Source organism: Protopterus annectens, chromosome 9.part0 (genome assembly GCF_019279795.1).
Source record: "Protopterus annectens isolate FY-2018-M chromosome 9.part0, PAN1.0, whole genome shotgun sequence".
Lineage (NCBI taxonomy): Eukaryota > Metazoa > Chordata > Ceratodontiformes > Protopteridae > Protopterus > Protopterus annectens.
Window position 1 is genome coordinate 364,810,284 of NC_056743.1, and position 27,172 is coordinate 364,837,455.

The window sequence follows — 27,172 nt, forward strand, 5'->3', positions numbered from 1 at the left end:
CACCTCAAAGCCCAATCACTGTATTCCATCTCCTACAGACTGTTGAGGGGGAGATCTATGCCTGGCATACAAAGTATCATTGGACCCCATTTGAATGGACCTCCTGCATATCCACAAAACAAACAGCACAAAAATTACCCATTCTAAAGACTTAAACCTTGCTTGTGATATAAATAGGACCTGCTGGAGACACAGGTATGTATCCCAAATACTACCCCTTATCTGGAACAGGCTCCCTGCTCATGTGAAGCAGAGTTCCTGTCTTAACTCAATTCAAGTGCAACTTGGACAATTGGATGGGGAATAGGAAATTCATCCCTGGTTTGGTACTGTTGTCTCTGTTGGACACAGGAAGACTGTAAATGTTCCATCTCCCAAGCATCTACCAAGGGTACCAGAACTTGTCAGAGATTAGGGATACATGGCTAGACTTAAAAATGACCTTGTGGTCATTTGCGTAGTAAACATGAGTCTATAAGTAGTAGTCTGTTTCACCTGCAGTGGTATCTTATTCCATAGGCTGGATATACGTAGAGTTAAGAGCCTATCCTTCCAGTGCATCTTGTTCAGTTGTTGGTGTAGATTTAGGTCCCTAATGCAAGTGTTTGTAGAGACACTGATTCTGCAAATACATTGAAAATCAAATAGGACTGGGCTTGCCATGGCTGAAAAAGTGAGATAAAGGTTACCTCAGAGCAGAGAGTAGGCTACTGAGTGTACAGTGCCCTGTTAATCTAGCAGGATAGTTGCTGGATTTAAGGTCTTTAATCCTCTTGGTTACAAAATGTTGGGTCCTTTCCAATTGAACAATATGCTTGGGCTTGTACATACCAAACAGGGTACTGTTTTCAGTGATGGGCCTGATAAGGGAAGAGTGCAGTGGCAGTAAGGTTTGTACATACCAAACAGAGTGCTGTATTCAGTGATGGGCCTGATAAAGGAAGAGTGCAGTGGCAGTAAGATTTGTACATACCAAACAAGGTACTGTATTCAGTGATGGGCCTGATAAGGGAAGAGTGCAGTGGCAGTAAGGTTTGTACATACCAAACAGGGTGCTGTATTCAGTGATGGGCCTGATAAAGGAAGAGTGCAGTGGCAGTAAGGTTTGTACATACCAAACAGGGTGCTGTATTCAGTGATGGGCCTGATAAAGGAAGAGTGCAGTGGCAGTAAGGTTTGTACATACCAAACAAGGTACTGTATTCAGTGATGGGCCTGATAAGGGAAGAGTGCGGTGGCAGTAAGGTTTGTACATACCAAACAAGGTACTGTATTCAGTGATGGGCCTGATAAGGGAAGAGTGCAGTGGCAGTAAGATTTGTATATACCTAACAGGGTACTGTATTTAGTGATGGGCCTGATAAAGGAAGAGTGCGGTGGCAGTAAGGTTTGTACATACCAAACAAGGTACTGTATTCAGTGATGGGCCTGATAAGTGAAGATTGCAGTGGCAGTAAGGTTTGTACATACCAAACAAGGTACTGTATTCAGTGATGGGCCTGATAAAGGAAGAGTGCGGTGGCAGTAAGGTTTGTACATACCAAACAAGGTACTGTATTCAGTGATGGGCCTGATAAGTGAAGAGTGCAGTGGCAGTAAGGTTTGTACATACTAAACAAGGTACTGTATTCAGTGATGGGCCTGATAAAGGAAGAGTGCAGTGGCAGTAAGGTTTGTACATACCAAACAAGGTGCTGTATTCAGTGATGGGCCTGATAAGGGAAGAGTGCAGTGGCAGTAAGGTTTGTATATACCTAACAGGGTACTGTATTCAGTGATGGGCCTGATAAGGGAAGAGTGCAGTGGAAGTAAGGTTTCTACATACCAAACAAGGTACTGTATTCAGTGATGGGCCTGATAAAGGAAGAGTGAGGTGGCAGTAAGGTTTGTACATACCAAACAAGGTACTGTATTCAGTGATGGGCCTGATAAGTGAAGAGTGCAGTGGCAGTAAGGTTTGTACATACCAGACAAGGTACTGTATTCAGTGATGGGCCTGATAAGGGAAGAGTGCGGTGGCAGTAAGGTTTGTACATACCAAACAGGGTACTGTATTCAGTGATGGGCCTGATAAGGGAAGAGTGCAGTGGTAGTAAGGTTTGTACATACCAAACAGGGTACTGTATTCAGTGATGGGCCTGATAAGTGAAGAGTGCAGTGGAAGTAAGGTTTGTACATACCTAACAGGGTACTGTATTCAGTGATGGGCCTGATAAGGGAAGAGTGCAGTGGCAGTAAGGTTTGTACATACCAAACAAGGTACTGTATTCAGTGATGGGCCTGATAAGGGAAGAGTGCAGTGGCAGAAAGGTTTGTACATACCAAACAGAGTGCTGTATTCAGTGATGGGCCTGATAAAGGAAGAGTGCAGTGGCAGTAATGTTTGTACATACCAAACAAGAGTGCTGTATTCAGTGATGGGCCTGATAAAGGAAGAGTGCAGTGGCAGTAAGGTTTGTACATACCAAACAAGGTACTGTATTCAGTGATGGGCCTGATAAGGGAAGAGTGCAGTGGCAGTAAGGTTTGTACATACCAAACAGGGTACTGTATTCAGTGAGGGGCCTGATAAGGGAAGAGTGCAGTGGTAGTAAGGTTTGTACATACCAAACAGGGTACTGTATTCAGTGATGGGCCTGATAAGTGAAGAGTGCAGTGGAAGTAAGGTTTGTACATACCTAACAGGGTACTGTATTCAGTGATGGGCCTGATAAGGGAAGAGTGCAGTGGCAGTAAGGTTTGTACATACCAAACAAGGTACTGTATTCAGTGATGGGCCTGATAAGGGAAGAGTGCAGTGGCAGAAAGGTTTGTACATACCAAACAGAGTGCTGTATTCAGTGATGGGCCTGATAAAGGAAGAGTGCAGTGGCAGTAATGTTTGTACATACCAAACAAGGTACTGTATTCAGTGATGGGCCTGATAAAGGAAGAGTGCAGTGGCAGTAAGGTTTGTACATACCAAACAAGGTACTGTATTCAGTGATGGGCCTGATAAGGGAAGAGTGCGGTGGCAGTAAGGTTTGTACATACCAAACAGGGTACTGTATTCAGTGATGGGCCTGATAAGGGAAGAATGCAGTGGTAGTAAGACTTATTTGGTTCATGAAGATTTCCCTTTGGAATTTGTATGGGCAGGAAGATTTCCTGAATGTGGTAAAACACAATGATTAAATGAGGCAGAGAAAGAGAGTTGTCCACATAAGTACTCTGGTTTCTTATGAATATGTATGTCTGAAAAGGAACTGCAGTCATAACATATGATGTGGGAAAACCTTTTTTGCTGAACACTGCTATGTTGCACCTTTTTGCATATAGCTTGAAGCTGTTTTCAGAACTCCAGTATGTGTAATTTGGTCAATCACACTTCTGGAAAATTGGTTTGGATATCTTCAAAATACAAAAAGAGAACTCCATGGTATCCCTCAAAGTCTCAGAAAAATACAGTATGCAACCTACACTGGGTCCAAAACAAACCAAGAAGAAACTTTGCAGTATGGAGGTTGTGATATTCCAGAGAACCTACCCAACAAAGGGTAACTAGACGTAAAACAATAGCACACCAGCCACTACACACCGAAACACCAGTCAACCAAGTTGGTAGCGAAACATCAGGAACAAAACAAAACCTAGTTGAAATGAGCAAAACTTTTTAATATAAGATTAAGCGCTTTCACCTTCACCATTTGAAGGGTGACGATTTATTGGAGGTTGAGGCCTCACAATTTACTGTGGTGACGAATATCAACAGCAGAAAGGGACCTTGTTTTATAATGAAGTACAATGATAAATCTTCTGAGTTGTGTGCGGTGCTAAGGAGTGTCTGGGATCATTGTTTGAATAATGACTTAAAGGCGGTGGTGGGTGAAGAACTCATGATAGTTTATAGCAGGGGTGAAAATTTGAAGGTGATTTTGGAAAAGAGTAAGCCACATACTAGATCTAGGATGGGTAAATGTGGGAGGTGTAAAAGTTGTAGATTCATTGCTGATGGCCCCTATGTAGTCATCCCAGGTTTTCAATAGACCTTACCATGTCCAGGAATCTGTAACTGTAATTCCAGGAATTTGGTATATGTGGCCATTTGTTCATCCTGCGAGGCATTTTATGTCGGAATGACAACACGTAGACTTAGAGATAGGATTCTTGAGCACCTTAGATCTATTAAAAATAAAGACATTCACAACGCTTTGTACCTTCATAGTTTAAAATGTAATAATTTTAAGAAATTTGTCTTTTTTGTTATTGATCGTGTTTATGCTGAAAAAGGTGGTTATGTAAAGAATAGGGTGGCGTTGAAGGAGACAGAATGGCAGTTAAGATTGAATGCAATGAAGTACCCTGGTCTTAATGACTTTATCTCTGTCAAGCCACTTCTAATACATAGATCACAAATTTTGTAAGTTTTGTAGTGTAATTTTTTATGAATACATGCCATTATATAACTATTTTTGTTTAAGTGTGTTTTTACATCTATTCATACATATATTTTTTTTATATATTTTTCATTTTATGTTTTCATTGACATTATTTTATTTTACTCTTTTAGGTTAAATGAAACCTGTAAAAAATTCTTTTTGATTAATTATTATTGAATTTTATTAGATGAATTACGAGGATGGTAATTAATGTTGAAGGCTCATTGGTTGGATTTTTAATTAGTTTCTATGCAATTGCAAATGTTTTTTGTATAAATTGAGGTTGGGTGCATTTACTACTTGACTCTGTTGATGCCTTGTAAGGTGAAAGCGCTTAGTCTTAAAAAGTTTTGCTCATTTCAACTAGGTTTTGTTTTGTTCCTGATGTTTCGCTACCAACTTGGTTGACTGGTGTTTCGGTGTGTGGTGGAGGTTGTGATATTCACTGCCTAAATTATGTTATCCACTTAGTTCACTTCATAACACAAGTGCAATACTAACTCAGATATCACCACACTAAATGGCCATTTTAGTACTTTCATGTTTTTGTCTAAATATCTTTCCTTTGTTTATTCAAGATTGATTAAAATGTGGCTAGTATCAACAAATCATCTCCATACCCCATAGATGCATATGTTTTGCTCCAAAACAAATTTTCTCCCATTTTGTAAACAATCCTATTGATGTAAATTATAAATAGCCATTGGGTATGTGAACAAACTGTCTTTGCTTAACTTGCCTTTATTTACTGGGTTGGATAGCTCTTCTGTGATATCTTCACTCACGAGGACTTATAATGCAGCTATGATGCTAAATAGACATATCAGAAACTCCTTTTATTTCAGTATTTCTTTTCATTTTTCATTTGCTCATGTCAGTAAGCAAAACCTTATCTTGTGAAGTCACACATTTAAGTGATTTAATTTGCCCTCCCTCTGCATTCCATAGATACAGAAGGCTGACAGCCTCCATTTACTCCATCTTGTAACCCACCTGGATAGACCTCTTTTACTCTCTCTACTAGCTTAATTATCACTGTTAACTGCCTCTTTCACTGTAGTTAATGCACTTCTTTTGAATGCTCATGTGAATACTTCCAACTATAGAGATTATTCCTTTTACATCTCAGTCTCACTAACAAATCCATGTAACAGACTTATGTCTACCTCTGTATAAATCCCTAACCTTATTCACTGTTATCCCACATACGTTAATGCTTTTCTACTGATTCTTTCTTACCGGTTATGTATTTGCTATGCCGGGTACATGCATTTGTATTTTCATACTGATATTCTTGGTATATGTATTTGTAATTTTCACACATGTTATTACTGGAGATTTTCTCCCTGGGCCTCAGCTGAAAAAGGACCTGTGTCCAGTCAGATTTTTCTGGTAAACAAATGTAAAATAAATAAATAAAATAAAACGTAGGTTATCTGTGTCTTTCATATCTTCCTAACTCCTTAATACACACTTCAGTCCTTAAAATATTGAACCATTTTTCCATCTTACTTTTAAAATCTGCAAAATCTGATGCAAGCTGACTCATCACTAAAGAGCTGCTCAGTAAATATCTTGGGATTAGAGCTTCTATTTTTGCTCATGGTGACAGAAGTAGCAGAGGGACATACATTCCTGACCATCTGTGATTAGGCAGTGCATGAGTGTGGAACTTTCTTGATTGGTCTGATTGCTATCTAGGGAATCTACCAGGAGAAGGCTACAACAACCTGATAAACCCCTTCAGCATCTGGCATGACACTGCTAATCACCATAATGTCTGTTGCCTGCTTCTCAGCTTGGTATTAGTGCTACTGTTTTGTTTCTGGCTAGAAGAAGCAAAGGATCATTGATTCTCAGCAGTGAGAAGGTATTGTGAGACCAGAACTAGTAGTAGCTAGGTAGTAGCTAAGTAGTAGTCAACAGACAAATCACCAATATTCATCCTTCTTGAGCAACCTAGTTCATTATGGACTACTAGACTAGCTACTGGGTAATCTCACTTCCAAATGTCTCCCTAAATACTTCAGTCATCAGTCTCAGTGTCTTCTGTAGCAGTCTGTCTCCAATCCACAAGTACTATGCACGCCTCTGTCCTACACCCGCCACCCTCTGCAACATGGCTCAATAATTTGCTCTCACCCAATCTTTGGCCAGTCTGATCATATTAGATATTCACACACAGGAACTACTGGCTAAATCCTTACAGTTTCTACTTTTACTACCTCCACAGGGTCATATTCTCTCTGTGAGATTTTAGGAGCACCCCCATCTGAGATACCTAAACCATGGACCTCTGATCTCATGGCATAATTTCCTCACAAATTATAGGGACGGTAATAAACCAAGTCTACTGACTTTTGAAAAATTTGTTAATTGCATCTCACTTTGGATCAGGTCCTAGAACCACTAACCCCCTGACAATATGGCATCCCCATATTGAAAAGTCTTTTCTGTATTTTCTCAGGGGAACTGACTCAGTTTATCTACATACTATGAGGAAAGGAAAAGTGATGAACTTCTAGATTATTTAGACCTACTGTGACTTATGTTATCTATAGCATTATTTGGTTTAGATCTGAAGAAGCAATACAAAAGGACTGTGACCTTTTTACTTTTGGCTCAATAGACCTCTAAATAAACAGTATTTTGTTGAAATTAAAATGTTATAAGGGAAATCAACTACATCTTTTATGTTTTCTTGGTGTTATTTTAAATGTTAGCATATTTTACTACTGGACACCAATAGACACTATAACATACAAGATTTTGGCAAAATTTTTAACAAAAGATGCCACAATGAGCTAATCAAGTGATCAAAATTGTTCTGAGTACTTAAAAGACAAACACAAAACAGACACATACACACACACACACACACACACACACACACACACACACACAAAGATAAATAGCTTTTAATACAAGCAAGTGCTTTGGCTTATTTAACATTAATTAATCCATTAATTAATTAAGCAACATCTCAAATCAAACACTGCCAATTAACTGCTGTGTTTAAACCCTTTGGAATCATTGCATTAAATTTCAAAATAAACTTTCATTCCAATTGATTAATTGACAATTACCACCCCTGCTAGTAGCGATATTGGCCAAAACTACAAATTTAAAACTACTCATTTTCCCTTCATGTTATTCATAAGCATGTACAGCTGACATGTTTTTAAATTTCCAACATCTGAAAAATGTTCCTGAATTCTTAACTTAATTTTCCTTCTTGTTTGGTCAATGTACCACTATTTAACTTCACAAGTACAACGAATGACATAATAACAATAGACGCTTGCCAATTATAATAATTTCTATACCTGAACATTTTTCCATTAATATTAAATGGACTGCTCTACGGCACTATTTAACATTTCTAGAGTACAGTAATATCTACTTTATCCTAATCAATTTTTTTATTTTTTGTTCTTACCTAAATGTTAATACAGTTTGAAAATGTTTATTTTTATTTATTTGTCCTTTTCTTGACAGGTTAGTAGAGCTAGGCTTGTAGCCTCTTTTATAGGGAGACCTGAGGTGGTATTTATACTACCAGAGGAATATGGCCAGGGCATCAAGTAACTTCCCATACTCTTAGTGGTCAGGGGGAATGATTTGTGTGTTACACATCCTGACTTCCTGTTTCCTGTCCAGGTGCAGAGGTAGGCAGAACGAACAGGAAGAAAATATGGCTTATTCAGCATTGGCTGAAAATGAAGTGAAGGTTGATGAAAATGTAGTTGAAATGACAGAATCGCTACCAGAAGTTTTTTTTCTGATGCTGTAAGTGCAGAAAATACACTGATATTAGAAGAAAAGGAGATTGTATCTGTAACAGAGATGGATTCAGAGGAAAACTTTCAGAGGAGATTGTTTGAAACCGAGACAGTTACCTCTGAGAAATGCATAATTACAACCCTCCAATCAGGTTTTTGGATGATTATTTGGAAAAAATGGTAAATCAAAGTGAACCAGAAAGTGGAGTACCAATTTCATGGAGTGACATCATGGAGAAAATAAAGAAGAAAAAGGAAAAGAAGAGACTGTGCCAGAAAAAGTTTAAGAGACAAAAACTTATGCACAAACTGTGGGAAAAGGAGCAAAGAAGAAATAAAGAAATAAAAAGAAACAAAAAGAAGTATACAGTATGTGCGAGCTGTAAAAAAGAAGAAGGTTTGGACAGGTATAAGGTTTGGAACTCTGTCATAGCACCTCTGGGTGTCAAAGCAAAAGAGGTAAGAGCATTAATTTTAATTAATAGAGAGACTTTTTTTGACTTGATATTTGAGACTGGGCAGGTCATGGAAAATTATTTGGGTGCATATGAACAAAGAAAATATTTATCCATGGTCAGAATATGTCATGCAAGCTTTTTACAGACAAACAAAAAAGAATAATGATCCAGTTTAGAACTGAAGTTGAAGCAAAAGAACTGAAAGAACATTTGTTAACTATATGGAAAGAAGTAATGGATACTACAAAAATATATGATGAAACTGGATTATGGACTGGGTTATGGGAATGTGGAGTAATACTGAAAATGGAAAATGATAATGTTATGCATGCACCTAGTATTACTGATGCTCACGGTAATAGGAATTTTGTGAAATTCAGGGGTCAACCAAACACTCATTATTCTTGTGGAAAAAAATGATCATTTAGTCAATGAATGTGATAAAATAAGATGTTATTTACATGGTAAAACAGAGCAAAATGTAAATAAAATATAATATGATTTAAAGTGCAAAAAATGTGGTAATACCGGCCATTCATGGCTAGAATGTGAAACGAATGTGCAAGAAAAATGAAAATGAAGTTATACAGGAGAAAGAGATAGAAGAATGTGTTATACATGAAAATGTAAAAAGATGTAACTTATAAAGACATTATACATGAAGCTAAAAAAGTAATAAGGAAAAAGAAACAAAGGAGACAAGTGCAGAAGGAGCTGGTTGGTACACAGTAAGAAATAAAAAGAATTCAATAGGGAAAAGAGTTAAAGAAAGGAAAAGAAAATTAAAAAACAATGCTTTGAGAAAATAAGAAAGGAAATGGATAAATGTTTTTTATACTAACTGTTTTTAAAAGCTAAAAATATTAGCTTTAAATGTAAACAGTATGAAAAATAGATATATTACACTGGTGTGCTGCAGTACATGCACATATTATTGTTTTAGAAAGTATCAGATTATTAACAAAGGAAGAAAGAACACAAACTGAAAAACTTTGGAATGGTGTGGTAGTTTGGAACATGGGGAAAGAAACATGCTCGGACACACGCTCACACACACACACATATATACTCCATTCATTTTTTACAACTTATATATATATTATGACAAGAAAGCATTAAAATATTAAATGTAACCATAGTGGAACTATGACAAACTACGGTAATAGATGTGAGATGGAAAAATATGTGTATAGAATTATAGCTTTATATACATATGTAAAAAAGAGAGTGAAAAATAATGGTTAAGAATATTCTTGAATATGTTTGTGTAAAGATGTACATTACAGTGGTGCATGATTTTAATTGTAATTTAAAGGAAAGTAAGGGCAATTGTGATGTTAAAATGGCTAAAGAAATTATGAGAAGTGGAAAGTTAAGTGTATGGGAGAATAACCACTGGACCTATAAAAAGAATAAAATTAGGACAGAAATTAATTATTTTTTAATACAGGATAGTTTAAAAGTTGTAAAAAATGAATGGAGCATGCTGGATTTTCAGATCATGTGGCAATATGGGTTAAAGTACAGGAAACTAAAGAATATATAAGAATGAGAAAAGGAATAAAGATAATTAATAAAAAATAATTGGATTTAGAAGAGAAAAAACTTGTGAAATTATGGAAACATCATACGACTATGAGGGCGTTTTATGAGAATTGGACTGTTTGGCAGCTTAATTTTAAAGAAAAATATTTTTTAAAAGTATTTTAGAATGTATAAGGAAGAAAAGAAGAAAAGAAAAAAAATATTAAGTCAAGAAACATTTAAAGACTTATTATATAAAAAATCATTTTATGAAAAAGAAAGAGAAATATATAAGATGAATCAAATTAAAATTCACGTTATATAAGCAAAAATATTGTCTACAAGGAAAGAAAGAAAGAAGAGGTAGCACCCCATTTGAGCAAAATAATAAAAGAAGGAAAAATAATAAGATAATTAAAAAATAAGGAAGTAAGCAAATAAGACAGCAAAAAGGAATATACAAAATAATTAAATATGTGTTGGAATTATTTAAGAGAGAAGAAAACATAGAACAAATTTATAAAGGTGAAGAATTAAATAAGGAAGATGAGTATTCAGAACTAACAGTGAAAGAATTGGATGAAATTCTAAAAGATATTAGCACGAATTCTGCAACAGGACTTAATGGAACGGAATATAGTATGTATAAAGAAATGAAAGAGTGGCAAAAAATAATTTTATAGAAGTTATGAATGAATGGTTAGAAAATGGAATTAAAGAGAAACAGATATGTGCAGGAGTTATAATAATTATATTTAAAAAAAGGAAATAAAGAGGAGATAAAAAATTGGAGATCTATAACTTTGAAGAATACAGATTATAAACTTTTTATGAGAATAATAACAAAAAGGTTGCAGAAAAAATGGGTAGAATATATGACCAAAATATATTTGTTACAAAAGGAAAAGGAAGTCAAGAGTTATTATGGATGAAAAGAGAAATAATTCTTGATATCATAAATAAAAATGTAGAAGTGAAGGTTATGATAGGGGAAATAAGTAAACTTATGAAAATATTCAATATAAATCATTATTGTGAATTTTGCAGGCATATAATGTAAGCAAAAATATTACAAGTAATAAAATCTATTTATGAAAGGAACTATGTGAAACTAAATGTAAATGGCTGGACTAGGGAAGAAATAAAAATAGAATGTAGAATAAAGCAGGGCTACCCAGCTAGTAGTGTAATTTTCTCATTGGTTATGAATGTAATAGTAAAGGAAATTAATAAAATGTTAAGTAGTGGTGGATTCAATATAAGCAAGGAAGTACAATTGCCATTAATGCATAATTCTGCAGATGATATTGTATTAATTGTTAAAAATAAAGTATAGATGGAAAAAGTAAATGAAAAATTAAGTATAAATTAAAAAAAATGGTTTAAGTGTAAATAAGGAGAAAAGTAAAGGATCTTTTTGAAGGTATGATAGGAAATGTTGCTTTCAATGAAAAATATATAGATATAATAGCAATAACATTTGGAAGCAATGAATACAGAAAACAACAATGGGATAATGTACTCAAAGACATAAAGGATATGACTAATTTTTGGAAATGATATAAATTTTTATATAGAAAAAAGCACACTTGTTGAACACCGTGGTAATAGGAAAAAAATGCTTATGTTGGTAACATCTATATGATTCCTATTAATTATGAAAAGGAATTAATGATTATATTCTCTTTTAAATGGGGCCATACACTGAATCCAATCAAAAGAGGGATTCTGTATATGATAGAAGAGCAAGGAGGTTTGGGTTTAATAAGCCCAATAGTACATGCAGCATCTTTAATTTTATATAAGGTATTAAAAGGAATTATGAAGGAAAATAAAAACTTGATAGAAATTATACTATACTATAAATGTAAAGAATTGTGCGAAGGAATGGAAGTTAAAAAATGAAGTAAAATTATTGTGAATGAATAAATGAAAGAGTACCAAAACAAAACTGTTATGGAATATAAAAAAGAATACGTTAGAAAAATAGAAAGGAATGGTTCTTAATTATTATGAAGGCATTTTATTGTATTGATCCATGGAAAGCTTTAGAAACAGATAAGAAAAAAGCCATAATGATAAGATATAATAACTATAAAAAGACTAAAGAATATAATGATTTTTTTATGGAGATTGTCTATTAGAAAATTACCAGTTAAGGCAAGTATGCCATACAAAAGAAGCAAGATAGACTTTGTAATAAATGTGGAGAGTTTGAGACTACTGAGCATGTGTTTTTGAAATGTGAAAGAGTTAATAATTTGTGAAAAGAAATATGTAAAGATAATAGGGTGAAAAGTTTGTTAACATTTGAACAAATAAATATGGAAATAATAGAATTTGGTTATTATGGTGCATGTAAACAGGAAGAAGTGAAGAAAATGGACATAGTAATATTTTATGCATCATGGACTGTATGGAGCAAGAGACTAAATTAAATTAAATGCAGTGGAAACTGGACTTTGACAAAGATTTTGGAAAAAATAATGTTTTGGTTGTGGATAAAAGAGTTGGGGGAATGCTTAAATTGAAGTTTATAATGTATAGAGATTTCTAAATAGATGTAAATAATGCAAATATGCAAATATTTAAATATGTAAATATTATATAATGTATATACATATATATATATATATATATATATATATATATATATATATATATATGTATATATATCTATCAATAAAACACCCTACTCACTGCTTGTACAACTAATGAGTAAAAACACGTGTCCCACTCCTAACACAGTGGCAGCTGGGAGGATGATGTTGACATGAAGTGGAGGTGAATGCTACCTTGCAGGGTAATGTTGCTGAAAATGTATGGGATTCAGAAGCAGTTTTTCAATGGAATGGAGAGAGGAACTGAAGGAGCAGAGATGTTATTGAATTGGAGGAGACAGGAAAGAAAGGATGTATTCTTACAACCCTCTAGTCAGGAGGGTTGTGGAATGATGCATTTCATGAGATGATTGACCAGAGTGAATCCAAAAAAGGAGGAGATGTTTCCTTGGGTGACATAATGGAGAAAATACAAAAGGAAGATTCAGAAGCAATTCTGAAAGGGGACAATGCTCAAAACAGCTGTAAGCAGTCATGGAGAGCAATTATGGAGATCAGAAAGAAAGAAAAAGAATAGAAAACAATATGAAAAGAAGATGTATGGTGAGAGTACAAAGTTAAAAGAATAAGGAATTGAATTAATATGAGATATGGGACACTTTAATACTTTCCTTAGGTGTGTAAGGACAACAGGTAAGAGCTTTCATTTTAATAAACAAATAGACATTTTGTGACATTATTTTTGGGACTGCTCATGGTATGGACAATTTCCTGTGCAAGTATGAAGAGATAGAATGATAATCCATGGAACTGTTATGTAGGTAAAACATTTTACCAAGAGACAAAATAATATACAATTTTAGACAGAAGTGGAAAGAGACACTTGGATAGGACATTTAAAAATATATGTAAAAAGTTCTAGAGTAAACCTAGTAAATAGGTTTCATAGGTTTATACTAGGCTATCTGCCCTAAGGCATTTATAAGCCTAGCCCAAAGTTTTGTGGCTTACGCCACCCCTTATGTTAAAAAATACTGTGCCCATTAGTTTGTTGTGCCTCTGTCCAGCAGTGACACAGAGATGATTCCCGGGGTAAACCTACGATCTCCCATCCACAGGTCAAGATTTCTCTTGAACAGAGCCAGCGAGGTGCTCTGCCTCACTTGGACTGGGATTCTATTCCACAGCATAGGGAGTCTCTGGGTGACAAATCTATCCCTCCAGCATGTCCTATTTATATCCGTGCTAAGGTTTAAGTCGCTTGCTCTAGTGGATCTGGTAGATTTGGATTTTTTGAGGTGGAGCATGTCCATTAATTCTGGGTTGGACATGGCCTTGTATGTCAGGCACAGGTCACCTCTGAGCAGGCGGTATGTGACTGAATAGAGCTGGGGTTTCTTCAGTCTGGCAGCATATGACAGATTTTGGAGTCCCTTTATCCTTTTGGTGAGGAACTTTTGGGGTCTCTCCAATTGCTGCAGGTGTCGGGTGAGATACATCCCGAATGGGGCATTGTACTCGATCATTGGTCTGATAAGTGAAGAGTACAGGGGAACAATGACCTCACTTGATTTGGATGTGAATCCCTTCATGATCAGGTGGGCAATGTAGAAAGTATTTCTAACCACTTTAGCAATGTGAGTGTCAAAAGAAAGGCCACTGTCAACCTGGGTCCCCAGGTCCCTGATAACCTCTTCTGTGCTTAATGGATTGCCACCTATATGGTAGCTTGGGGTTACCTTGTTTTTCCCGAAGGGTATGACTATACATTTTTTGGCATTTAACTTCAGGCCATGGCTCTGGCACCAGTTATCAGTTTCCGTGAGACCCCTCTGAAGGATATCTGTGTCCGATGTACTTTCCACTATGGCACCCAGTTTGCAGTCATCTGCAAACTTTGTCAGCCATAGTCCTCCTATGTTTGCCTGTACTTCTGAGAAGTAGATGCCGAACAACAGGGGGCCAAGGACTGAGCCCTGTGGGACCCCACTTGTGGCCGGCTTGGAGTCTGACATGGCGCCAGCAACTCTAACCCTGTGGGTTCTGTCCTTTAGCCAGTTTGCAACCCATCTTGTGACATATGGGTTTACATTTAAGCTGGTAAGTTTCTCTATAATACCCGAGTGGGGTATTGTGTCGAAAGCTTTTGCAAGGTCAAGGTAAGCTGTATGGACTGCCTTTCCTTCATCAATGGCCTTGGTGACTGTTTCGAAGAAGTCGACCAAGTTCAAAAGGCATGATCTGCCCTTGACAAAGCCAAACTGGGTTGGGTCCAATGTCTGCAAGTCCCCTATGTCTTTGTTTATGAGTTCCATTATGATCCTCTCCATAGCTTTGCAGACCAGGCTTGTTAAGCTTATGGGGCAGTAATTTCCAGGGTCTGTAGAGGTACCGCCTTTGTGGAGTGGGACCACAGTTGCCGTACGCCACTCCTTGGGCACGTATCCTGTGGTAAGGCTAAGATTAAACAGCTGCCTTTTATGCGGGTTTAGTTCCTCATTGAGTTCATGTAGCACACAGCTGGGACACCATCCGGTCCCATTGATGCTGTGTTTTTAGCTTTAGAGAGAGCAGCTTTCACCTGCGCATTAGAGATGTCCGGGAGGCTACACTCTGCTGGGATAGTTATCTCTCCTTTTGGGGGGGAGAGGGGGGTCAAGTTTGCACTGAACATGTCTGCCAGTATGTTGGCAATGTCTGTGGGTTCAGTGATTTTTGTATCATTTTGGACTAATTCTGTGCATATCTGGGAGTTTCCACCCAGGTTTCTAACATAGCTGAAGAAGGCCTTATGATTGTCTTTTGAATCTATTGCAATTTTTCTCTCAAATTTGGCCTTGGATGATTTCATGAGTGCTCGTACTTTTTTACTAATAATGATCAAGGGTGTCTTCTCTTTTATGGATTTTGCTCTATCATGTAACAGCTTTCTCCTCTTATTGTAAAGTTTGTTTATGGCTGGGGTCCAACAGACTGGACGTTTGCCCTTGGTGGAAAGAGTCTTAGTTTTATTAGGGATTGCCTGATCCATGCAGTCCTGGAGGTGTTCGTAGAAGGCATTTGTAAGGGCTTCCACAGCTTGGGTTGTGGTTTCCACTGGCTCGAGGGCCTTGAAGGATACCACACCAGTCTTGAGTAGTGTGAAGTTTGCTTTAGAGAAGTTCTTCACTGTGGTCTTTTATGTTTGGGGTGGGGGCGGGATGTGGATTTCCAGTGAGATAAGTTTGTGATCTGATCTCACCAATGAGGGATATACTTCCGGTGTGGAGCATTTTGTCCCCATGTTTGTGATGATGAGATCTAGTATATTTTCTCCTCTTGTGGGAATGGTGACTAGTTGTTCCATGACATTTGAATTTATGAACTCCAGGAACCTTTGGGCTAGAAAGTTGGGGCTTGAGTAATGTTCCCAGTCTATATTCGGGTAGTTGAAGTCACCCAATATAATGGTGTTTGGAGATACATTTATACCCTCCAGTGTCTTCAGGAAGGCTGTGTGGGGTTCCTGAGTTTGAGAGGGTGGCCTGTAGCATGCTACAAATTGTAGAGCAGTTTTGCCTATGGTTAATTGCACCTGGATGGTTTCCGATGCTTCGTGCATTGCCACCAACCTGGAGGTGTGGGTATCCTTGATGAATATGGATATACCCCCTCCTTTTGTGGTGTGGTCCGGGTTTTGCGGCCGGAACGCATGATATGAGGTAAAACCTGATAGTGCCGGGGTGCTCTCAGGAGCCTTGAACCAGGTATCAGTCACAGCACAGACATCGATGTTCTCCATACTGAGAAGGGCCTCGAGAGTGTGCATTTTGAGATTTAGACTTCTGGCATTGAGCAGCATTACCCTTAGTTTCTTCCCATTTTTGTTTTCTAGGGTGGTAGGTTTAGAATTTGAGCCTTGCCTAAAAAGGCACTATGGGGTGGCAAGAGCCTTAGCCAATATCCAGAATCCCAGGGGTGACAGGTGCAAGCCGTCCCTTGCGAAGCAGCGTGGCTTGTCAAGCATGTCATCCCAGGCAGACAGACACTGGATCCCCTTTGAATGACACCAGAAATTAAGCCAATTGTTAAAGCTGATCATCTTGTCTCTATGTTGTGACATCATTCTTGGTGAAGGAAGGATACTGCTCAGGGTCAGGGTCATACCTGCCTGGGCTACATAATCAGAGAGCTCCTCTATGTCTCTTTTCATGTAGTCCAGGGAGGTACATCTCAGGTCGTTCACACCAGCATGGACAATGACTGTGTCATATTTGTACTTGCTGTGGAGTGACCAGTGCTTGTGTTATGTGGCGGATTCTAGCGCCCGATAGGCAGCTTACTGTGACTCTCTCCTTGTTCAGCCTGGTGAGTGGGACGTCAGTGTGTCTGACTATGGAGTCACCTATGACAAGTATGTTTGGTGTTGTATTTGACCTTAAGGGCAGTGACTGCTTTGCACACTGATTTTGTGGTTTATGTGTTGCCTGTGGTGTGTCATGAGGTGGCAGTTGCTTGGATGTCTGCTTTGGAGGCCTCTGCTGTTTAGGTAAATTTTTGCTCAGAGCCTGCGAGTATGACTTTGTGTGTTTATGTGTTTGATTCATTGTTGTGATAGCTTTATGTGAGACTGGTTTTGTGGTGTGTGTAGTTGCCTTCTCCTCCTGTCTGGTCTTGCCAGTCCTGAGTTGAGAGAGCTCAGCCTCCAGTTTGGCTAAATAGCTGCATCTCTCACAAGTATTTGTGTTATGTGGGAGGAGGAGAGGGTTGTCAGTGTACATGAGGCAATTGTAACATTGCCTCAATATTCCCAAATTCACCAACTGGACAGGAGAGGATGTCAGCATCTGGCCCTTCGACATGCTAGAGAAATTTAGAAGTTAGGGGTGTAACTGAATAAGAGAGGACTTAGTAAGGAAGTGGGTACTCCTGGGGGGGGGTTTGCTAGTGAGGGACTTTGTATAATACAGAAGTGCTAAACCTGAAAAGAAGATGCTTTTAAGACAAGTAAAAGCTTTTAGGAACAAGTGCTGCGCTTTTTAGTTAAGGGATATACTGTTTAAATTACTAGTAGAGCAGTTCTAAGGGAAAAAATGAAGAACAGACTTTATGGAGCCAGAAAAAGTTTAACCTTGTTAAACCGGCGCTGCCCGATGCTGCTCTAGTGGCAACTCCGCACTAAATTGTGCTAAAGCACTCTAAAGCGTGCTTGATAGCAGGGGCTGGAAAGAGCCAGGAATTGACCCAAAACAGCCAATAAAACTACAGTTTCAAGTCAGTAACCACTCCCATGGGGGCAGGGAAGCAGCTCAATGTTTATCACTGCCACTGATCAACAGAGAGACTTTCCTTTAGCCCAAGCAAAAATGGCCTCACAGAAACTTACAAAGCAGTTCAAGAACAGCAAGCCTGTAACTTGAACTTTTTTAAATCTCAGAAAAGTGGGAAAAAAGCAAGATTTTTTTTTTGTTTTTGTTTTTTCAGAGATAGCAGAGGTTCACAAGTAATATCAAGTTATAACAGTGCAGTAAATGACCCCACACAAGAGTGCTAGGTCAAAGACAGAAAATATGCAAGTTTTGAGAAAAAAATGATTTTAAAATTAAGTGCAAACAGGAAATTCAGTATACAGCTTTGGTTGTGCTCTAAATACAGCTACTAATGCAGAAATCAAGTTTAACAAGCCAGAAAATGCTCAAACTAGGCAGCTATGCAGAAAAACTTATCAAATAAACAGAGGAAAAATACTTAAAATCTCAAAAGTGGCTCCTTTCTTCTCTCAGCGTTTTCTCCTCTTGGTGGGTGCTTCACCAACAGCCAACAAGCCTGAAGAGATGCCAAAACCACGAGGTAACTAGGTTTTAAGAGAGGAAGATGAAGGAGTTTTAGAAATGACCCCTTTTGGCCAATAAAACTACAGTTTCAAGTCAGTAACCACTCCCACGGGGGCAGGGAAGCAGCTCAATGTTTATCACTGCCACTGATCAACAGAGAGACTTTCCTTTAGCCCAAGCAAAAATGGCCTCACAGAAACTTACAAAGCAGTTCAAGAACAGCAAGCCTGTAACTTGAACTTTTTTAAATCTCAGAAAAGTGGGAAAAAAACAAGATTTTTTTTTGTTTTTGTTTTTTCAGAGATATAGAGTTTTGTATATGAATAATGATGAAAGAGGACTATGATTATTAAATCCAATGGTATTTGCAGGCTCTTTAAAATTGTATAAAGTACTGAAGTGAATAAATGATGAAAATGAAAAACTAGTAGTAAAACTGTTTAAATATAAATATGGACATTTTAGGGAAATAATAAGAAATATAAAGAAAAATGTTTTAATAAAGAAATGGAAAATTATCAAGAAAAAATAAACATGTGGAAGATAAAGATTAATGAGATAGAAAAAGACTGAAATTATAGTATAAAATATAACAGTACAGTATTATTGTGTTACTCCGTGGAAAATGTACCAGAAGAAAAGATTAAAGCTATAAAAGAAAAGATGAAATTGTATAATGATAAAGTAGAATATCAAGATGTTTATGGAGTCTGGGAATAAATAAATTACCAGTACTATGCTGTATAAAAAGAAAAGTGAGACAATATGTTTATATCCTTGCGAAAAAGAAACCACAGAATATGCTTTTTTGAAATGTAAGAGGGTGAAGAAATTATGGGAAAAATTATGTGAAGAAAAATGTTTTGAAGATTTAAGAGTGAGAGTAGTAACATAAATATGATTGAATATGAATATTATAAGAATAAAGTTGTTCTATGTAATATGGGATATTTGGAATGGGAGATTAAATGAAATTATGTTCCATGGAAAATAGATATTGCCAACAATATTAAGAAAAATAAGATGGTGGTTGTGGAAAAAAGAGTGAATATCATGAAGAAAACTGTATAAGGATGATAAGCATAAGATAAATAGAATTCCAATACATAATGTATAAGGATGTAATTATGTATGGAACTGTGTAATTTTGTAAATATGTACATTTATAAATAAGTAATTTTGTAAATAATGTTCTCTGTAAATAAGGAATAAGGACCCCCCTACCCTTTTTTGATAGCTGCCATGTGATCTTTTACATTCACCTGTTTTACTGCCAACGCAAGCAGATAAGGCCTTTGTTTAACATCTCTTCCAAAGGACAGCACACTCAGGAGTGTGGCTCCCTCTCCCCATCCTGCACTGCAGTATCAACACTCAATCTACCTGATGTGGGATTGGAACCCATAACTTTCTGCACCAATGAAGAGTATGCTAAATGTTGCACCATTGTCACTGCTAAAATGGCTAAAAGTCACTAGTTAAATGTCCCAAAGAAAACTAATAAAATTATCACAGGATAACTAAAAGTACAACTGTTTATCTGATCATCATTTAAGTTTCTAGCTGTTTTAAAACTGGATTAAGACCAGAGACCCATGCCTTTAAAATGGAACCACCCCAAAGATGAATAAACCAATCCTGGACAGGGTTAACAGTGATATTAAAGAACACACTCACTTTCAAACATTTTCTGTATAAATTTGTCCCCAGCCAGACTTCCACAGTCAACAAATGTAAAATAAATTAATAAATACAAGCCTATTCATAGGATCATAGGAAGTTACTAGGCTAACGGCCCCAGGGCTCTTACAAGTCTAGCCAAGTTCAACCCATGTTCGCAAGGGTGTCTGGTTCAAGCAGAAACTAAAATCAGCACCTAACTGCCCCTGTTCAAGAGGGACAGAGGTGGAACCCCCAGAGTGAATTTCTGGTTACCCACCCAGTCGTCCAAATTGTGCTTAAATAGGGGCAATTAGGGACTTTGTTTAACATGAATAGGATGCTTGTTTCAAAGGTGGGGCAACCTCTGTGAGACAAATCTGTCTGTCCAGCAAGTTCTGTTGATGTTGATGATAGTATATGTACTAGGTTAAGGCCCTTTGAGTGAATGGCCTGTGTGTCATTTGACTTACGAATGTATAGCATTTAAATTAAAGATGGCTGAGATTGCTCTATATACAAGGCACAGGTCAGCTCTAAGCAGTCTGTATGACAGAGAGTAAAGTGACAATGATGTCAGTCTGTCCACATAAGACAGATCGTAAAGACCTTGAATTTCCTTTGTAAGGAAACTTTGTGGTCTCTCCAATTGCTGCAGGTGTTTGGAAAGGACAAAGCTAAAAATATTGTTCAACTGGAAAGTCCCCAAAGATTTCTAACCAAGAAAATTAAAGGTCTTAAATTCTTTAACTATACCAATAGACCAGCATGAATGTCCTTATATGTGGTAGCCTACAGGTTACCGAAAGGTGATTTGTGTCTCACTTTTTCAGCCATGAAAGATCTAATCCTATTTGATCTCCTATTTCTTCATAAAACCAGTGGTTCTATGAACATCCACATCAGCAAATAAGCAAGACTCACACAACATATTCTTAGTCTATGGAATAAGTTGTCACTACATGTCAAACAATGTCCTGCTTTAGCTATCCTTGAGGCTAGTCTTGATGAGTGGGTGTTTGCCACAAATTAACATCAGGGTTATCATGTACAGCCCTGTCTGATTGGGGTAGTGAGCTCTGTTAAGTGCTTGAAAAATATGGCAAGAGCTTTTAAGTTTGTTTGCTTAAAGGTATAAATGATGGGGCATCTCATGATTTCATGATTTCTTGCATAGTATGCTCATTTGTGCCTATATTTTGCTTTGGTTGAAATTGTGAAGTACAGACTATAAATATAAAGAAAAACTATACAATTTGTGTGATATTAAACATATTTCTCTACAATGTATTGGAGTAATATAACTGTATCAGTTGTTGATTTTGAGACATATAAAAATTGAAGTGTAAGTGACTTATTCTGTTTTTAGATCTTCAAGGTTGCTGCTGTAAATATTTTAAAGATTGCCCACAAAGATGACTGGCCTGTTAGATGTGTGTTTATGCAACCTTTTGCAGACGAGGACAATTATACCACATGCCCAATATATGGGTAGTGTTTTATCATTTAAGCAAGGTCTCTAATAATAAGTTAAGATTAAGCCATTTAATTTTTTATCCTGTCAAGGCCTGCTTCCTTCCCTCTTCCCAGTTTATTAATACAGCTTTTTATATTTTCCTCAGTAATTTTTGCAATTTATTCTTTCAAAGTAGCAGCTGCTCTTTAATTTGTACTTCTTAATGCTGGTTCCTTGTTTCCTTTAGTAGTTATTATCTTCATGATAACTTTTCTATGTCTCCATCTCCATGCCAGTCACCTAAGGATTTTATGCCCATGCATTTCCTTATTTCTCTTATAAATGCTTCATTATCATTCTGCTTGATGAAACCCTGCATATTATACCATTTGAATTTTGCATAATTCTCTTTTTTCCCTTTAATCAATTTTCTGTATAGCAGTCTTGCATCCTGTATTAATGCATCATTTCTCTGCAAGCTCTCACATGATTTATATTATATTTTTATACAGTTATTTTACTTTCACTGCATTATTGATCCAAGAGGGCTGCCTGATGTGCTACTCACTTCTTCCAGTAACATCTCACTATAGTAGATTTAATTTCTAATGTCACTGCTCTTTAACACAGGTACCTCAGGTACCTTTCCAAATGTAATTTTCTTCTAGCTAACTCTTTTTCCTCCTTTGTTATTATTATTTTTTTTTTGCTTTTATGCATAAAACTGGATGTAGGCAGTCACTCTTTACTTATTAATGTATAACTATTACTCTTATTTGTCTTATCTGCATCATTCAGCGAATTATTAGACATCACAAACTGCAGTAACTTGATGAAGTGATCTTGTTTATTCAATATTTTCTCAAGAGAAACTCTTTTCATTATGTCTCATTTCTTTTAAAACATTCGTCATAATTACTGTAGGGGTCAGTTTGTACATTGAAATTGCCACAGATCACCACCTCAGATTTTTTTAATCAGACTTTCCATGACTTGCTGTCCTATTAAACCTCACAAAGATTTTTCAGCATATAGGTTCTTCATGGTAAGTTAACAGTCATTGTCATCTTATTTCCTGTTTTCACATATCATTTTGCTTTATGTTAACAAGCTCTAGGCCCTTAAAAGCTTTTATTGACATTAACAGGCCATTGCAGGGTCATCCCTACTTTTAATTTCTCCTTGCCAGAACTCTCATAACTAAAAACATTTGCCTCTGACATAATTGGTACCTTTTGCCATGATCTTGTAAATTGACTACATCATATGCTTATACATAACTACAAAACTGTCTCTCTCTCTCTCTTTCCCCACTAATAAATTAATTTTTGGTAGCAATGCTTTATGATGTTATACAAATCTCAGTTTTGAGCACTCTTGAGTATTCATATTTTAACAGTTAGCTCTCGATAACTAACCTTCACCACCCTTCACTGTTCATCTTTTTTCCTCCCAACTTGTAGGATGTTTTAGACTTTCATGTAATGGAAGAGAACAATCCCTGCTCCAATCCTGTTCATTTCATTTAAGTGACTTCCTTATGACCTAAGAACTTTGAACATCACACTCTGTAAGAATGTTATTGTCTTTTACTACTCATGTTGATCCCGTCAGTCTTTCATATCAATTTCTCTCTGAAAAGTACACTCAGACAGCACCTTTAATGTTTTTCACATAACCATTGTCACATTGGTTTTCAGTCTTTGCATATTTAAATAATAAACATTTTTGGACCATTCATATCCCTTGTCCAACTTTCATTACTCCAAATTAAATGTGTTTTATCCCCACTTAAGTTTGTAAGTTTTCAGACATCTAGCTTGAAAACTTGTCAAGTCTTTCCCTATCTGTGTTTTCACTTGCAAAAGTAATGTCTCATGCCAAGGGTATATGAGGTGGTTGTCCCTATTCCTGTAATATCTAAACCTATAATCATCTCCCTCAATATTATACCCACTAAGTATGTTGCAGTATTTGTGGTATATAGATTAATCACATTAATCAGCTTAGGGTTTCTTTTATTCTCCCCATCTTTTTCTCAACTCTGTTATGTTTGTTTGATTGTCAAACCTCATCTGTTTCTTATCTGTCTTTCCATACATAATTTTACTCTTTTATGAATGAATCTTATTTAAATCTACACCTGGATTGTTTGTCTCTTTAATTACTGATCATAGATTAATTACTTATTTCTTCCTAATATTCTATAACCTTTCTTCCTAATATTCTATAACCTGTAAATTTACTGCCTGGCTTTTTAATCTTATTTTTGTTTATGCGTCTTTGATCATATTTTTTCACTTTTCTTATTTTCTATTTTTATGCTATGTTCCACCTAGCTCAGATGCAGACCTCCTACTTCCACATACTTGCTATGGATCCTACCCATCACTGTCACAAACATTCTTCACTGACAGATGGACATAAAGCTGTTATCATCCATCCACCCACTGCCACTGAATCCCAAACTATCTCTCACCTACATCCAAATCACTGCATTCGTTTAGCAATACAATAGTCTTTCCTCTTTTAAGAATGACTTTATCAAGCACAGATGCACCCAAACAGCCCTACACACACTAACTAACACCATACTCACCAGTCACTAACAAAAGCTTCCTAACAGGAATTATTTTTGTGAGCTTATCAAAGCCTTCAGTTTAGTTATTCACACACTCCTACTTAACTCTCTAGTCTTTTCCAGGTTCTGCTCATCGACCATATTATGGTTGAGAAGTTGCTTCCCTAACAAAACTATCTCAGTTAAGTATAACAACTCTCTAAGTCACCCCCTACAATAGATATCTTCAGGGGTTGCCAAGGAACAATCCTTGCTCCAATCCTGTTCATTTTATTCATTGTCACTTCCTTATGACCTACAAACTTTGAACATCACACTCTATGTGAACATTATTGTCTTTTACTACTCTTACTACTATTTTGCAATGTACCTTCAGTAACCTGCAGTCATGGCTTACTAGACAAACAAGTTAAAATGAGCCCTAAGGATTAACCATCCCTCGTTAACCAACCTTTGACCTCTGCCCTCTCCCCTAACTGTAAGTCTCAAGCACATGGCCTCACTCATATACTTGGATGCAACATTACAAATTGGTGTAAATATATTCATATGTCTTGATAACCTGAAAGCAAAAAGCAATCACACCCTCCTTGAGTGCTAAACATAGCCTACCGTCTTATCACAGAATGAGAAAAGCAATATGTGTGTCTTCCTACCCCAGCTTGAATATTCCCTTCTAATACTATTCTGTACATCTAAAAAACTTAAAACCCTAAAAACCTCATCAAACAAAATTTGCAAATTCATGCTCCTCACTTCAAGAATTGAACACTAGTGTAACCCTATGTAACATGCCAACTGGCTCCTTATAAATGTGCATACAGATCTATTTTTTCTGAGACTTATCCACAAAACACTATATAATAAATCCACTTTCACCATCAGTCATAAACTGATCATCTGAGAAATGTCTACATACTTTATTCACATGCCAATAATACCCCAGTATTTGCTAGATCTAGGAGGAATTCTCTTTCATTTGCCAAGTATGCCTTCTCTGTCCTTTCACCCAAACTATCGGAGTGTGCTAGACACCTGAACACAATAAATCCAGAGAACAACAACTTAGCCACTTGGGAATTAGAGCTGCCTATAAACACTTCAATCAATGCCAGCATAATTTTTTTCCAACCAGGCTCATGTCTTCAACCATTCCTTTGCTCTCATATTATTGACCTTTCAGATTTTTATTTAACAGACTCCAAAAATAAATTCTCCCTTTACTGTTGACTCCTTACCCATCAGCCCTCCTTTCCTAATTCACCCCATCCTCTCTACCCTGCTGCACTCTTTTCGACCTACAGTTCTGTTTCACCCCAACCTTACTTTGCTCACGTACATGATTTGCATTTCTTACCTGCAGTAGCTGCTCATTGGATATCTGGAGATGTTTGTTGTCATTATGTCTTCCAAATGTAAATACTTAATTATTGTTGAACTTTACTTTGTCTTGCATTTAATTTATTATTACTTGATAATAGTGATTGTTTTCTTAATACTCTATCATCGCACATTTTCTTTTCCATTGTATGACTCCAGAAATGGGTCCACAATACCTGAGCTCACTACTATGGTTAGCAAACAAATAAATTAAATTCAATCAGTCAAGCAAGCAGTCTTTTTTATACTATATGTTTTCCATTATACCATCATTTAATAACCAGCTTAGCCTAGTATTCAGAAACAGGGATCATGTGATCTACTATTTCATTTTGTAAAAGGTCTTAAAGTAGTTGCAAGTTGTGTTCCAGGTCTTCCCATAATTCTGTCTTAGATATATATATATATACATATATATATATATATATATATATATATATATATATATATATATATATATATTTTTTTTTTTTTACTATTATTCTGTTCCTCAAACTAAATATCTCTTACATTCTTTTCTGTTTAAAATGTCTATTTTTTTTTCATTTTCTTTGTTCATCCCTAAGGACTCCATATCCTCTGCTTTTCTTGACTTTCTCTATTTTTGACCCCCCTAGATCTTGTCCTGATATGTCCCCCTATACCTTTTGCTTTACATTTGAGTCTACCTGTTGAAGACATTAGCTCTTTGGGGAAACAGGAGCTGTAACTGTAGCAGTGATCTTACTCCGCATATCTCCTATGTTTCCCTTTGATGTCATACTTTGGAGAAATAAGCAGCCTTGTGTGTCATCTCAGACATGCATTGCAGAAGACATTTCCGAATGCATGCTGAAAAAGATTAGTTCTGCCTTTTCTTGTACATATTTCCCATGAATATGTTGATGATATTGTTTATTCATACGCTGTTGCTAACAGCGTTTGATCTGATTTATATAAATCTTCTTAAGCTACAAGTAAGTCACTATTCTCCTTTAAAGGAACGATCCCAGTCTTTAAAATTCAGGTCGAGTTAAGCTGACAGAAGTCATGCTCACTTCTACACCTCACTGTCATTCCCACCCACAGTGTCATTTTACTTTTAAATATCCTGTAAACCCACAGTGCCAGTCTTGTTTGAGCTCCCAGGATAAACTAATCTTTGGATTTGTGTTCCTTTCCGACTTACATTGGACTGGGGAACTAGGGCCTCAGCTCCTGGCTCAAATTTAGAATAAAGAAAGGTGCTAGACAGGGGTCCAGGGAAGTAAATAGTGTGGGAAGAAATAGCCAGGGAATTGTTATGGCTAGGCTTGTATAGGCCCTAGGGCTGATAGCCTAGTTCTGACCTACGAACCTATGAACCTATGTGCCAGGGAAAATGGACATCAGTGAATTCTAAGTTTTTATTTCATGCTTCGCTTCTACAGATGTACAAGCACCCTGCTTATAAAAAATAGTGCATTTGTCTAGTAGTGTTCAAAATTCAGCAAATATCACACTACAAGCAGAAAAAATAACAGAAGAGTGTGTCTACTAATGCTTCAACCTTCTGTCCCAC

The 27,172-nt window shown here is 36.7% G+C and overlaps 1 protein-coding gene across 1 annotated transcript in view; it reads left to right on the top strand.

The window, feature by feature from the left end:
* LOC122810527 overlaps positions 1–27,172 on the top strand; it is a 142,971-nt gene that overhangs the window by 26,062 nt on the left and 89,737 nt on the right. The window contains exon 2 of the mRNA XM_044082109.1: positions 4,606–4,621. Coding sequence (XP_043938044.1) covers positions 4,606–4,621 — 16 coding nt within the window. The remainder of the gene's footprint in view (positions 1–4,605; positions 4,622–27,172) is intronic.